General features: G+C 42.1%; 1 protein-coding gene across 3 annotated transcripts in view; it reads left to right on the top strand.

The window, feature by feature from the left end:
- The window catches only part of FGD1 (FYVE, RhoGEF and PH domain containing 1), a 247,924-nt gene that overhangs the window by 167,104 nt on the left and 64,514 nt on the right, over positions 1 to 16,306 (top strand). For all 3 annotated transcript variants that reach the window (XM_073600187.1, XM_073600189.1, XM_073600188.1), the window contains exons 2-3: positions 4,054 to 4,245; positions 9,093 to 9,267. In XM_073600187.1, the coding sequence (XP_073456288.1) occupies positions 4,054 to 4,245; positions 9,093 to 9,267 (367 nt within the window). The remainder of the gene's footprint in view (positions 1 to 4,053; positions 4,246 to 9,092; positions 9,268 to 16,306) is intronic.

Genomic DNA, 16,306 nt, shown 5'->3' with positions numbered 1-16,306 from the left:
TTGACCCAGATCGAACCCCAATTTAGCTTATTTATATGTATTTTATTTAATTTTTTTATTACACACATTTTTGTTAAAATACTTCTCCTCTAGGAAGGAGAAAAAGATACAAATGGGGTTGATTTACTAAAAGTGGAGAGTACAAAATCCGGTGCAGCTGTGAAACCAATCAGCTTCCAGTTTTTTTTTTTTCGTCAAACCTTAATTGAACAAGCTGAAGTTAGAAGCTGTTTGGCTACCATGCACAGCTGCACCAGATTTTGCACTCTCCAGTTTTAGTAAATCAACCCCAATGCATCTTTTTCTCCAGTCAAGAGGAAAAAGAACACAGGGGTGAGTTGTATAGTTACTGATCATTGTGATAACCAATCATAGACTATCACAGCGTTTCTCATCAAGTGGCAGTCCTCCCGCTTCCCGATCATTAGTATGAGACTCGGAGCTGCACAAACACAGGTATGCACATATGGGTCCCCACAGAAGAGGACCCCCTTTAGTGAGGTTACATATGTGCGTACGCTTCACATCAAGGGGTTAATATTCTGGTTCTGTTTTAGCGCTTTGGTCTTTATTGGAAAAAAACAAAAAAAAGAACATTTCCCCTGAACAACCTATCAGAATGTATCCTTTATTATTCTGACTGCCCTAATATGATAAAAGTTGACATTTCATTGGTCGATGTGAAAAAGGTGTTTAATTAATCTTTTTTTTTTTGCCAAGTACAGTATGTGCTCCCAAGTCAATAAACACAACAATTTTTAAATAGTTTTGCCTCCTTGATGCTTTTAGGTCCGTCATTTTTAGTAAATAATGGCTGCAGTTACTAGATGGACGACATATAACTTGATTTTGTGTCCTGCAGGTGATATGGCGGCTAGTGTGATGCCCCGTACACACGGTCGGACTTTGTTCGGACATTCCGACAACAAAATCATAGGATTTTTTCCGACGGATGTTGGCTCAAACTTGTCTTGCATACACACGGTCACACAAAGTTGTCGGAAAATCCGATCGTTCTGAACGCGGTGACGTAAAACACGTACATCGGGACTATAAACGGGGCAGTGGCCAATAGCTTTCATCTCTTTATTTATTCTGAGCATGCGTGGCACTTTGTCCGTCGGATTTGTGTACACACGATCGGAATTTCCGACAACGGATTTTGTTGTCGGAAAATTTTATCTCCTGCTCTCCAACTTTGTGTGTCGGAAAATCCGATGGAAAATGTCCGATGGAGCCCACACAGGGTCGGAATTTCCGACAACACGCTCCGATCGGACATTTTCCATCGGAAAATCCGACCGTGTGTACGGGGCATTAGACTGAACACCACATATAACATGTAGACACAGCACCAACTGAAAGTCTCTATTGATGTTAACATACCAGTTGCATATGTTTTCATATGATTGATCCAAGCATGTGGCTGGGTTCACACTAGTGCGAACTGGATGTGGGTTTCTCCGCATTCAATTTGCATGACAGGAGATTGTGACCGGTTCTCTATGGAGCCGGTTCACACATCAACCCGGGGGCGGCTGCAGAGCGCATTGCACAGGAGTCCTGTGCGTTTCAGGGCCGAATTCAGGGAAAAATTTGGCCCCGATTCGTCCCTGAAATGGAGAACAGGGACTCACTGGACCCCCTGCTGTGAGCCGCATCCGTCTTAGATGTGAACCCAGCCTGTAACACTGATTTATCTCCAGTGAAAAGGTCCATTGAGCGTCATAAAAGAATAATACTATAGATAACTGCCGTCTTCATTGGGTGGGACAAGTATGCGTTATTTTTACAGCTACAAACCTCCATAACAAAGACAAGGTGAAACGAGATGCTTGTGACTTTGCTGAGCAAACAGTGCTAGATTTGTAGTGGAAACTATAAAAAAAAAAAACCAACGTGACATATTCTAACATTCTAACTCCATTAGACTTTTGTTAAACAGGAACTGTAGTTATTGTAAACCTATATGTGAAACTGATCCTCTTAAAGTAAAGAATGCATGCTTGGGACAAACATAGATCTATACTCAGACAAAAGGGTTAAGGAAAAAAAAGGAAAAACATAAAACAAACAAATTTAAAAAATGGGCATGCTCGAAGGACTACTAATTTTTTCTTCCGCTGTCACTTTTCTATGTTTCTATGTTAGGTATAGTGTTGTCTGTGTATTTTTTTTTATTTTACAAATTAAAAGATAAATATTAATTATATGTATTCATAAAATGAATACATATTAGCAAAGAATAAATGTTGTCTGTTTTCCAGCTAGCAGTCAGAGCTCTAAATACATGTTTACATATTTTCCTGTCTATTCTTAGCTGCTCTATTGAAAAAAAAGACTTGTTTACAGAGTTCAATAGCCCAAGTTTAAATTTAAAGTTGAGTTCCACCCCCCCCAAAAAAAATTTTAAGTCAGAAGCTACAAATACTGTAGCTGCTGACTCTTGTCATATTAGGACACTTACCTGTCCCAGAATCCAGCGATGTTGGCACCCCAGCCAATGTTTCCATCGGCTGTCGGGTGCTGCTGCCGCCATTGCCGGTAAGGGAACCCAGCAGTGAAGCCTTGCAGCTTCACAGCCGGGTCCCTACTGCGCACTGCGCTCTCTTACTTGCCCGGCAGCGGGGGAAGGAGGAGGGGGACTGAAATTCTGTTGTACCTCCCTGTGGCAAGGTCCGACAGGAGTGGGGACATGATACCTGTCAAAAACAGGTACCTGCTCCCCCTTCACCCCGAAAGGTGCCAAATGTGGCACCGGAGGGGTGGGAGAAAATCAGATAAGTGGAAGTTCCACTTTTGGGTGGAACTCCACTTTAACCCTTCCAGACACCTCACACCAGTCCTTGAAAGCGTAACTAAACCCACCAAATTATCTGTGTCCCAAAACAGTTACATTCAAGGCTTGTCAAATGGCTGGTGTCATATGTGGTCATATGTGCAGCACCATGGCAACTGCAGATCACACAGAGGCTAAGATGGCAGCTTCCTTGCCTGTAAAAATCAGGAGGGTTTTGTTCCGCTTTAAGTGGTTGTTATCTTTGGGAGATGCCTTCCCAATCATGTGATCACTTTGATTGGCTGTAACAGAGGTCACATGATTGGAGCCCATCCAATCATAAACAGTGACTAAGAGCTGTTGGTGTAGAGGCACAAAAATGTAGAGCCTCATTGATGCATATGTGAGGCAGCTGTGCGTTAACGCCCACCAGCTTTGTATGTGTTATGCAGTCAGCTATAGGTTAAATACACAGTTGGGTAAGTCAGTTTCCACCCCTTTCTGTTCTATTCAGACTAAGCTGCACAGAGTTTCAAACAGAAAGTAACAAGGGTCCGAAGGCAGACAGCTTCTGTTGAGGTCCTATTTTAGAACTGCTCTGTGAGTCCTGTGTCATGGTTGAAATTAAAATTCTTAAATTCTTATTTGTAAAATAAAGATTCCATACTAATTCTAAATAAATAATATAAAACATTTGTTTATAAACTCATGATCAAAAAACTGACCTAAAGCTAATACAGTTTCCATTATAGTTTCCCATGAAATCTAAATATTGTTGATGATGATTGTTTGCTGAATTTAAAAAAAAATCAATTTAATTTTTGTGTATAGTTTGCAATGACGTATTTATATAATGATAATCTCCCTGCAAACCCTATGATGGGAAATACCCACAATGCTCCTGGTAGTCAAGGACCAGCCTTGGCTGTAAATCATATGAAGAAGGAGCAATCGTTTTGTTTTTGATTGCAAAGGAAGACAAAGTTTTGACCTGGAATAATTTTGTGATTTGTTTGTTCTGGGATATTTCCTACTGATTCACCTAAGGTCTACTTTAGTGATTCTGGAGATGTGAGTTCCAAGAACACCAATATGCAGGAACCCATATTAACTGGTCAAGTAAGCCAACCAATAACCTGATGTTTGATTGGCTGCTGTGGGTTGCCGTTGTTCTGTTTTTATTAAATCATTCCATATGTGTCAGAGTCTTTTCTCTTCTGATTCACTCCTCCTTGTCATGACTTTGGTTGCTTACCACATCCTTTGCTTTCCAGGGCCCCAGCCCAAGCCTCAAGTGCTTGTTAAAAGCCTCTCCTTGGAGCCAGCTCATATCCCAGTACACCCAGAGAAACCCCAGAGGCTCCGATCTGATCCTGGAAACTCCTCTGACTGTAATGGGTCGGTCCCAGATCCCTGCAACCCCAAGCCGGCTCCTCCTCGACGTCCAGCTCACACCAAACCCGAAGGTGACTCCTATTCCTCCTACTCATAGTCGTAATGCTTATCTATCTATCTATCTATCTATCTATCTATCTATCTATCTATCTATCTATCTATCTATCTATCTATCTATCTATCTATATCTCTATCTTTCTTTCTATCCTGTTTGTTTGTCTGAAACTATTGCATATAAGTGTAAAATATCATGTACAATGTGTGTGTATATATACAGTATACATATATAAGAGTTGTGGCCTGTAATGCAGGGCGCATACGTCCGGCCCCCTAATCTACATGTGGGGCAACGGGCGCATGGATTCCAGTGGGGTTTTTCCTTTTTTGTTTTGAAGCACATGTTTACAGCCAGGGGATCTAATAGGCTTCAAAAAAGGGTGGGCTTGGGGCGCAGTGATCCCAGTTGTGTGACAGTAGCGAATGAAAATTCACTATTGTCACACCGATTCTCCTCTCGGCCAATCAGGAAGCGTATCTTGAATCCCATTTCCTGATTGGCCAAAAGGAGAAGCGATCCTAGGAGGAGGAGGGAGGAGACACACGGCCGCTGTGATGCCAGGGGGGAGACGCAGGAGAAGCCGTCACTCATCGTGCCATAGATGGGGTAAGTGCGGGTCCGATTGACCGGGGGGGGTAGGGGGGGTGTTGGAGGGGTGGTGCGATTGACCCGACCGACCCACCTGGGGGGGGGGGGGGCCTGTGGGTTCATTGTTTGCTGCCCCCCACCCCAGTGAATGTGACTTTCACCAAACGTTTACTGGTGGTGAATAAATCATTGTCATGTACAACATATGCACCTGGAAGATTCACTTGCAGTGAATGTTTGGTGATTGGCAGAATTACTGAGGAAGAACAATCTACAGTGGATCTCTTTTCAGAGGTATTTAACAGGCCATGAGGAGGCGTTAATATTGCAGGGTGGTAAAAATGCAGCTCGGCCGCATGTTCTTTACATTTCCGCAAGCTTAAATGTAAATGAAAAAGTAAAAATACAAGAAAGTAGTGCTAAATCAAAAACAATCAAGTGATTCAAAATTGAAATCAATACAGTATATAAATTGGAGAACAAATAAATTGACAAGAAGATTAAAATATGTGACAAAATAAATTTAGTCCATAAGGGCCAATCCGCAAGGGCACCAAAAAAAGTGTTTGTGATAAAAAAAAAGTCTAAAAAATTTGGATCCACAATCCATTTATCATATGGGTGTCCCCACACTCCAAATTTCTGTGTATCCACCACCGAGTGACACCATATGAATGAGCCTCCTACCAGATCCAGTGGACCATCACGTGAATGGTCAAAAGCTCTTGTTAAATCCCTATTGAGCCGGGTGATTGCAGGCACCAGGCACGTGTCCAATCAGGATTCCTCCATCAGCATGAGGGATATGGTGGAAGATAAAAAGATCTATGCGCCCATAGTGTAATCCATAAAACGTATTTGTTGAAAAACCGTAACAGCAAGTGACACAACACTTGCAAAAGGATCCTCACTAAAATGCAGGTAAAATGGGATAAAAGTCTAAAATCCGCATATAGCAGTACAAAAACAAGATGCTTTCCCAGAGCAGCAAGCTGTGTGGCTGCACCGGACTACACATAGCGGTCGGCCAACATGCGTGATGATGTAACGTCGTAGCCACGTTATTTAGTTGTAAACGAGGCCTTCGTTTCTGAAGCCTCGTGTATGACAAATAATTTACATTTATTTTATTTAATAAAATCCTTGTTTTTACCTTTTTTTTCATCTTGTGTTGGATCTCAGCGCTGCTGATCTCCTGCAATCTCATTGCAGCCAGCAATGGCCGCATGACATTTCTCAAGGTAGGTTTCCTGATGGTGACAACAATGAAACCAGCTTGTGCAATGTGCGTTAGCATGAAGCACAACTGCTTATAGTTTTGATTGGAAACGCACGTAACAGGGTTTCAACGTAGCAGACCAATTGAGACACAGGGACAGAGCATAACAGGAAACATCAGCAGAAGGACCATAGAATAAAAAATATTAAAAAATCACTTTTAGCATGACATTATTGCTGATATGAGGTTATATTGAGTGAGTTTACGTTTTGTTTTAGATCAGATTAAGGGAGGCCTATAACCCCTGACAGGTTTTTTTTTTGCCATCTCTGTCCCATTAGGGAGGTTTCCCTTCACTTCCTGTCCCATAGCCAACCAGGAAGTGAGAAAAAAATCCCTCCAAAGAGAGGAAATTCCTGGTTGCCACCAGAACTATTGTCCCCATTCATTGGAAGATTTCGCCTCTATTCCTGTGTTGGTGACAACCCAAAATTTGGGATTACTGTTACCAGGACAAAAAGAGAGGGCGAATCCTCCTAACAGGGTCGCGGTCAGCGATAAAATCCTGACAAGTGTTCTAATCCCTCTCCACTCTGTCCAAAACTACTTTAAGTTGTCACTTGCAACTCAGAGTAGTCTCAGGAGAGCAGCAGCGAATGCATGTCTACATTTTTTTTACACTTTAATCTCTGCTCATGTAACACAGTAGAGACACTTGCAAATATACAATCATATAACAAAATGTAGGACTAAAAAAATTAAAAATATATACAGTGATAGCCACCATCTTCCAGGCACTGCTCTGGTGGCTTTCTCTTTGCACAATGAACACAGGTGGTTGCTCAGCTCACTTTGCAGCTCCACCATTTGGACACCCTTTATTATTTGCAATGAATGCAGGCATTCTGTGGGTGAGGTGGTAACCACAATGTCTTCTGTTCCTCCTTTCCACCTTATCCAATCAGAAAACACCTTGTATTCATTAAAAAAGAGGCATTTTCTGAATGGTGGATGTGTTTAGAGTGTCGAGAAAAAAACACTGGAAGATCATGGCTAGTACTGTATTTTGCATTGACTACAGTGATTTCCTACATCCCCTGTAGCCCTTCAACTATCAAATGTGGGTATTTACATCAAGCCAAGCTGGATCAATGTAGGTTTTTGCAAAAAAGATAATTACTGGAGTTCTGCTTTTAACATTTCACTGCCAGAGCTGTTTTTTCATATTTTTTTGCACACGTGTTAAAATAATTTTAGGCCTGAATATTAATTAAAACCCGCAAATATTATATATTTTCAAAAAGCAGACACCCTGGAGAATTATTATTAATATTATTATACAGGATTTATATAGCGCCATCATTTTGCGCAGTGCTTTACACTGTAGAGGAGGGAACAGCACAAATTACAATACAGTTCAGTACAGAAGGGACAGGAGGAGAATACTTTTTTTTATGTCGCATGATATTTGTGCAAGAGTTTCAGTAACAAATACATTTACGTTACTATAAGGGCACACAAATGCAACATATTACCCAACTTTTTGGTAAAATATAAAAGATGAGGTTGTGCCGAGTAAATAGATACCTAACATGTCAACATTTGACCCCCTGAAGTGTCACCTGCCTTCCATCAAAGCTAATTGAGCCACAAGGGCCAAGGAAAGTGTCACCAGAATCCGGTAGTGACATTTTACAGGTCGCTTCCAGGCTCATTATAGGAAGGGAAGATTAGTGAACAGATGCTCACGGGTCTCCCTCAACTACACTATTGCCTCGTTTCCACTGAGTGGATCGGTTCGGGTCGGTACAGTTTGGAAGGCCTAGAATGGTCCGGCCTATTCAGGTGAGCGTTTCCACTGCAAGTCGGACTGCCAGGGGCCATATGTGGGTTTAGAAAAAATGCCTAGAATGGCATCACACGTCCGCCAATCAGTGGAATGTATCGTAGCTCCGCCCTAACCAAACCGTACCATTTTCTATAGCCCCACATCTGAAGCAGGGCCCAGAATAGTGCGGTTTGGTTGTATGGGCCGCTTTCATAATGGGAACACTCAAAATAGCGTACCGTACTGAACCGAACCGATCCGCTCAGTGGAAACAAGGCATATGTGAAAAGTGGGACAGCGGAGTGACATGACAGGTATCAAGGAGAAGTCTTCTAAACATGGACACCAATGGCAGAAAAAAACAGATATTGTAAACTTTTCTCATTCTAGCTAAATAAATTTGTTGGAGCTTTAGCTGCCTCAGTTGCTTTATAATAAATTGATAACAAAGGCATCTTGGAGTATTTAAAGGCTCTTAGTATGCAGCCTTGTGCTTTTATATAGTCACAAGATTCCTATTAGGATTGGATTTCACTCTTATTCCCATTATGCCGTCCACTTGGAAGCTCATTAAAGTATATCTAAAGCCAAACTTTTTTTTTTTATCATTTTGGATAGAGGAGGGGGGGGGGGAGTGGGGGAATTGTTAGAACTGTCATCTGTGTCTCCCTCTTGAGATTTCCCTTTACTTCCTGTCCTGTAGACTCAACAGGAAATGTGAAACCCCTGTTGGACAGCTGTCACAAGAGCAAGTGAGGGATGTCTCCTCTTTTACTGTTCTGGTGACAACTCAAAATTTAGGATTTACCCATCACTTTCATTTCTGGGGGATCAGGACAGTTGAAGTCCCCTAACGGGGACTTAGACAACAATACAAACCTGCATTTCCTCACCAGTCTTTTAAAGTCTAGTTAAAAAAAAAGTTTGGCGTTTAGTTATACTTTAATGTTTAAGCCGGCCACCATAACTAAAGAAGCCCTCAAGATATAAGACAGTATCTTTGTGTAATATTTTTGTCTTGTAATAAAAAAACTTAAAAAAAAAAAAAAAAAAAAGCTATAAGACAGTATAAAATTGTAGTAAAAAAAAAAGATATCTCAGGCAGTTAAAACATGTTATTTTAAATCTGACGTACACAGATGTCTTCTGTTCTTTGTATATTTGATAAAAGTGTTAATGTTCAGTTATAACCGGAATCTCTTCCATCTGCTTAATTTTTGTACAGTTCCTCCAAAGCCTGCACATCTGCAGAGTGTGAGAAGACCCCGGCCTCCAGGTCATATTCCTCCACCCCCTTCACGTCCGTTGCCAGCAGATCCCCGACTCTCACGGGTGTCGCTGCGTCCAGACAAGGATGGGACTCCCTCAGCAGTTACCTCCTTGATTGAGAAATTTGAGAGGTAAGTTCAAGAAGCTGATATTGTGGGATAATGATAGCAGAATGACTACTTATGATACTAAACAGGTAAACTCCAGGTACATATAAAAATACATCAGTTAGTGCAGTTACATATTTACTGAAACATCTTAAAAAGTATATTTAAAGAGGAAGTAAACTTCCTTTACTGCCTTTTACCTATAGGTAAACCTATAATAAGGCTTACCCATAGGTAGTGTAAATATCTCCTAAATGTGCGCCGTTTAGGAGATATTTACATTGCATGCAGCAAGTGACATTAACCGCGTTTAAAGACATCTTTTGTATGTACCCAAATTGGACTTGTCATCAGTCTCCTGTAATCCCGGTACAGAAGCACTCAGGCTAAGTAAGGGAGGGTACCAATCCGGTTTAAATACACGTGCTAACAAGGAACACGCTAAACATGAGAACAGAGGGACAACTCTGCAGTATTCTGCTGCTTCTTCCATGTCCAGTCGCAGCCTGAAAACAGGAAGGTGATCGGGCTGTATTGCTTAAAATGGAACTTTCAGCCTGATACTAACTATGCTTAAAAATGTTTCCACTTCCCTCCTCCTGCCTAACCTGTGTAAAAAAGATGTGTGTACTTATATTTTTATCTGCTCCAGTCACGTGATTAAGCAGCTCTGGCTCCTGTGTCAGTGAGAGGCAGCTGCAGGGGAGAGGAGGAAGCGCCAACAACGGCTGGAGCATGTGAACCTTTGGGTGAGATCAATGCTCCCAGAATTCCCTGTTGTTGTTGAGCACTCCCTCCTCTCCCCTGCAGCCGCTGCTCACTGAGAAAAAACAAGGAACACCGCTCAGGTGGGTGAATCCGGATAAATGAACGCCCGCCGTACAAACTGAAAAAAGAAAGAGGCATGTCAAGGCATTTTTGCAGTTTGTACGGCGGGCGAGCTGTGGCTAGCACCCTCGTGAGGAGTCCTTCAATTCACCATCCACTCATTCATTTATCTGGATTCACCTACCTGAGCGGTGTTCCTTGTTTTTTCTCAGTGAGCAGCGGCTGCAGGGGAGAGGAGGGAGTGCTCAACAACAACAGGGAGTTCTGGGAGCGGTGATGTCTGCCTTGATGCCTTGATTGTCGTTTTTCCTGTGGTGTGTCACTTGGATGGCTTAATAAAGGACTCATATTCATCATCTTGGAGTGCAGCCATTTCTTCCTTTGTCGCTACTCACTGACATAGGGGATCATGTGACCAGACTTGACTAAAAATAGGTAAGTATACAGAACCCTTTTACACAGGGTAGGCAAGATAGGTAGCAGGAGGGGGGAGGGAATATTTTTAAGCAAAGTTAGTGCTGAGCTGGAATTCCACTTTAACTGCAGTAGAGGAATGTCAGGTCTACAGCCTGGCTTGCCCTTTATGAGAGCTGTATAAATCTCATGACTGAATGGACAAGATTACAAACCCCAGCTTTATATGTATTTCAATTGGGTATTTTTTTCTGGAGTTCAGCCTTAAAATGGAACTCCAGCCAACATTTATTTTATTATTTTTTTATTTTTTTTTTGTGTTTTAGAGTCAGGTAAGATTAGAGTCGGTGCCTGTTTTTTATTGCAGTTGTGCTCAGTTTAGATTTCTTCTTACTTCCTCTTCTAGTAATAATGTTCAACTGGACAGGAAGCAAATTTAGAGCTGAACTCCAGACATGAAAACTTCCATTCAAAATATATTCCTCAATAACCACAAAGGATATAAATCCACTTTGTGCAAGTTGCAAACTCGGATATTATCCTGTAAAAGTAGTGGTGACATCATCACTGTGATGCACATAGCTTTTGCACAGAGTAGAGCTGTTGGGAGGGACCGAGCAGGCCCCACACGCTACAGGCTGTGTACGGATAACTACAGGAGGGGGGCGGGTACAAGACCAGTCACTCTGCACAAGGAGAGAGAGAGCAGCAGTGACCGGTCTTTATTACAGGAAGCTCCAGCACTGAGGTTTCATTACTGTACAGATCTTTTTTTGAATCAGATCATTTTTACTGAAAACAAAGGTAACATTTTCATTTTACAACGAACATATCACATAACTGAGAGGACACAGATTTATCCATTCTTGTGGCCAGCCGGCTACATAGTGTATGCGTTCACACTGTCTTTATATTGTGTGTGCCCTCATTATATCCTATCCCCCAACTCCACTCCCAGCCCTTAGCAGGGCGATCAAGCGGGGCCGGGGTGCCACATACCACTAAAAAGCAGGGAGTGGTTCACAGTATTTATATATATTAACCATTGGGTAAAACAAAACAATATATTCAACCACTGCAGATCAACAGTAGATACCATCACAGCAAGTATATCCCTTCAGTTTAAATTGTACATTGAGCGCTACCTCACCGTTCTCCCCGGCCACACACACCATCCTCCGGGCTAACAATTTCTATGGCTAAGTGGGCGATGAGGTCCTGCCACCGAGAATTTTATTTTGAACCAAGCATAGGGGAGCTAAGCCAGGAACCTCTAGCCAAGCATCCCAGATATTTTCAAACTTCCTTGGGCCACCTCCATGTCAATGTGCGGAAAATGGTTTTGCGTTTTTTAAACACATGGATAGGGATCCAGATGGGTGCATTGTGAAGCGCATACAAGAGTTGTGGATTCCAAATCATTTTTATCAAGTTACAGCGGCCTACTACCGATAGGGGTAATTTAATCCAGCTAGCTGTTTTTTCCTGAAATTTTTGAATCAAGGGGTTTATATTGAGTTTGATATAGAGATCTAAGTGAGGGGGGATAACTATGCCCAGGTCCCGAAAGGCATCTACCACCTTAATCTGTTCTGCTATCTGGGGTAAGGGTGCCATAAGAGGATGTAATGCTAATAGTGTAGATCTGTCCCAGTTTATTTTGAACCCAGAGAAGGTCCCAAACCTATGTATTAATTCCATAAGGTTTATCAGTGAGGCAGACGTGACGCCCAGAAAGAGGAGCGCATCGCCTGCATATAGTGCCAATTTGTCTTCTAGATCACCTCATTTAAACCCACTTATATCTGTGTTCCCTCTAATGGCTGCAGCTAGGGGCTTTATGGCCAGCGCAAATAGCAGAGGGGACAGGGGGGCATCCCTGCCCTGTACCCCTGTGCAGATCAAAGGGAGAGGATAAGGTGTTATCCATTCTGATACATGCTTTTGGTGCCTTATACAATAGTTTGATCCATGAAATGAATATCTCCCCCAGGTTGAATTTTTTCCAACACCTGCCATAAGGACTACTGTACAGAGCTGAAAGAAATACACAAAGCTCACCAACATTCTTATAAGAATACACATGGCTCTTGTAATTAGGCAATATTTGCTTATCCTGGAGTTCAACTTTAAAACATCTGCTTTTTTTTCTGTCATTCTTCCTGACATTTACTCCCCTCACTCCCTGTCTGTAATTGGGAAAGAAAATAAGGAAAACAAGGTCTCCCCAGCAGTAACAGACAAATAAAAACCTGACAGAAGCAATATCTATTAAACAGGCCTGGCGCTTATAATAATATGCGTACATGTCTGTCATAATCTATCTGTATGTCTCAGGTTTATTTTTAGGTGTGCCATGTTTTTTTCCTGTGATCTTCAAAGACATATAAACCCATTTGCAATGCAAACCAAGCTATGTTCAACTGTGAAAGAACTAAATAAAGTATATAGAAATCCAACAATTCACAGACAAGATTTGCAATGTCTGTGAGGTGCTGCACCTCAAGTTTTCTATGCACCTGGATACCATTTTTTTGGGTTCTTCTAAGGATTGCTGGAAAACTAGAGAGTTGGTTTACTAAAGGCAAATATGCTGTTCACTGCAAGTGAAGTTGCTCTAGATCTTAGAAAATGAGGGGAGGCTCTGCTGAATTCTATCATCCAATCACGTGCAAGCAAAAATGCTGTTTTGTTTTTTTCTTGCATGTGATTGGGTATTCTTTACAAAGCAAAGCTTCACCTCATTTACTAAGCTCTGGAGTAAATGTACAGTATATTTACCCTCATAGGCATGCGCACAGGGTGTGCCAGGCGTGCCTGGGCACACCCTAATGATGCCTTCCTGCGCAGATTGCCCCGATGCTTGGCTGCAGAGAAAGGAACTGTGGAATCTCTGTTCTCAGTTCCTTTCTCTGTCTCAAAAGGGGGGCATCAGGGGTTTATACCTTTGATATTTCCCCAAAGCCTCCCAATGGAGCTCCTAAAAAATGTAATAATAATTGAAATAAATTATGGTAAAAAAATAATAAAATTGTACAAAGTTGCAATAAAAAAATAAATGACTCAAACCGTCCACTGCCCTACTGACACCAACCTCTGCCCTACTGACATCGTCCACTGCTCCACTGCTATATACACGCATGTGTGTTTGAGCTTTGAGGTGCACACCCTTATGCAATGGGCTGCGCACACCTATGTTTACCCTTAGTAATTCAACCCCTTTGTCTTCATGGTCAAGTGACTTGTCGCCATGCTGATGTCTAGGTCTCCATAGACATTACGTTTTAATCTCTCAGTACCAGAGATATTTACAGAACCGAATGACAATCTGATTATATGAGACACGTTGGAGTAAAGTGTGTGGCCTGGAAGAACCTTTGTTGGGAGAAAAGGCTATTATCCACTTCAGCTTTAGATTTTCCTCCCAGAACATTAGCAGCAGGTCAATTAAAGTACACTCATCATAAGAGGAACATGGAGGCTTCCCTTATTGACCTAATTCTCACAGTGCTGATTTCCTAGCTGATATAATACCCTCTGGGGGTTATTAAAGAAAGGCAAATCCACTTTGCACTACAAGTGCAAACTACAAGTGCAAAGTACACTTGAAATTGCATTGAAAGTGCACTTGGAAGTGCAGTCGCTGTAAATCTGAGGGGTAGATCTGAAATGAGGGGAAGCTCTGCTGATTTTATTATCCAATCATGTGCAAGCTAAAATGCTGTTTTATATTTTCCTTGCATGCCCCCCTCGGGTCTACAGGGACTGCACTTCCAAGTGCACTTTCAGTGCAATTTCAAGTGTAGTGCAAAGTGGATTTGCCTTTAGTAAATAACCTCCTCTCTCTTTAATAGTTCCTGAATCATTGACCTGGAACAGTCATGTTGGATCATGCAAGTCAGAGTTCCTGTTTCTGTATACTTCTTTTAGGTTAGGCAGCTAGCATTGTCAGAAGGAGAGATCAGCAGTGGGAGCTTCCATGTTCCTCTCTGACGGGTTTCCTTTCAACATGTGTGTTTACTGACATCTAATTGCTGTAATGTCTATTGAAATATTTAGCCTTCAACAACCTGACCTTAAAACAGACGTATAGGGTTTATAAACAAAGGAAACAACCTTATTCATCTAGGTGGATGCAGCTTCCATCTGATGCTGCATCTGTCCCCTGCTGGCTCTACACTGAGAACTGAGCGATCAAACACAGCTGATCGCTCAGTTATTCCCTGCACCTTGAGCAGAGAGCTGTGACTGTCAGTCACGGCTCTCTGCTCTGCCCCTCCAGGGCTCACTGGAGTGCTGGACTGGGGAGGGGAGGGAGCAGCTGACTGAGTCTCCCAGCGGCACAGCTGAGAGGCTGAGCTAGCTGTGAGTTCAGGGATCTGGCTTTACAGTTGGTATCTTTCACCCAGACTGGACTGACATGACGTCAGCCAACAGCGGGCTTTAGGGTCACAGGAGTGCCGAACGAACGGCACTCCTGTGCACTCCTGTGATCCATAGGAGAAGTATGGCCAAAAAAGCTTTGGCTATACTACTCATTTAAAAATAAACCAGTGGCCATGCTATTAACATTCAATAAATGGGCTTCAAAACAAGGTTTTACTGACCTCTAAAGCTGCAGGCACCGTGGAGCAATTCATCCTTAAACCTGAATTTCAGGTATGGTTTGTATTGCATAGTTACATTGATCCAGCCTGGGTCAATGTGAGTATGCATAATCCATACCCATGGAACCCCTGTGGAAGCTGGAAGTCGCTGTAGTAGTTGCCGCTACAACAGTGATGGTCGCGGTCTTCCGGGTCTGCTGCATAGCAACCAGAGGGGTTGCTCGCCTGGCACGCCTGCCATTCAGAGAACGCTTTGTATTCTACTATAAATGCCCCAGTATTCATTGACATACCTCCTTAGACCCAGCCAGTCTGGACAGTATGGTCACCTGCTCACTTGGCACCATCCACAGGCAGCTTAACACTTCCGCAAGACACAGAAGTTGAACCTAAACCCACTTTCATTTAATTGCAATACAGAGGATGTTTTCACAGTATTTTTAAGTGTAAGAAGACAATGACTTTCCTAAGCCACCTTTCTGTGAAGTACTAACACTGAATGAGGGAACATGGAAGAAAAAAAAAAAAAAGAGTCTAGCAAGGACTGAACTAACTAGCACTAAACAGAAAGGAAGTACAGAGGAAGAAATCAAAATCACATAGTAAATAAGTTGTAGTGGGCCAAAATCTCCACTAGAATCAGTGTATTACTGAACAGTAATAACCCGATGCAGCTCAATGCAACACAGACAAAGTACTTGACATTTTTCTCAACTAATGCAAAGTGTTCTCCAATTGGACCATGTGAAGGAATGATGTCATGATTTCCACCTCGTCCAATCAGAGAACGCTTTGCATTAATTGAGAAGGATGCATAGCATTTCCTGAATGGTGGCTTGGACCTAGAAGACCACAGTGATCACGGTAGTAGCGGCGGCTACTATAGTGATTTCCAGCTTCCACAGGTATGTAATATGGATACTTACATTGATTGTGTAACTATGCAATAGGAACCGTGTGAAGAAAATTTTTCTCATATCTCTCCTGAGGGGGGGATTTTGGGAGATGGGGATTTTGAAGTGCCCAGAAACAGCAGACCACTTTAATAAGATAAGGTACATAAAATCACAAAACATTTTATTTATACAAAATTATTTTAAAAACAAAAGGAGTACAGACTCCGTATAAATCAGTGTATTCAAAACATAGATATATAATACAACCATCTGTGCTTGGATAGATAGCTGAAGGTATGTGGACCGACGGGTTTCGCC

This window comes from Aquarana catesbeiana, linkage group LG09 (assembly GCF_042186555.1).
Source record: "Aquarana catesbeiana isolate 2022-GZ linkage group LG09, ASM4218655v1, whole genome shotgun sequence".
NCBI classification, from domain to species: Eukaryota; Metazoa; Chordata; class Amphibia; order Anura; family Ranidae; genus Aquarana; species Aquarana catesbeiana.
Note: the sequence above shows the minus strand (reverse complement) of the source record. Positions and strands in the feature narration are given on the sequence as shown.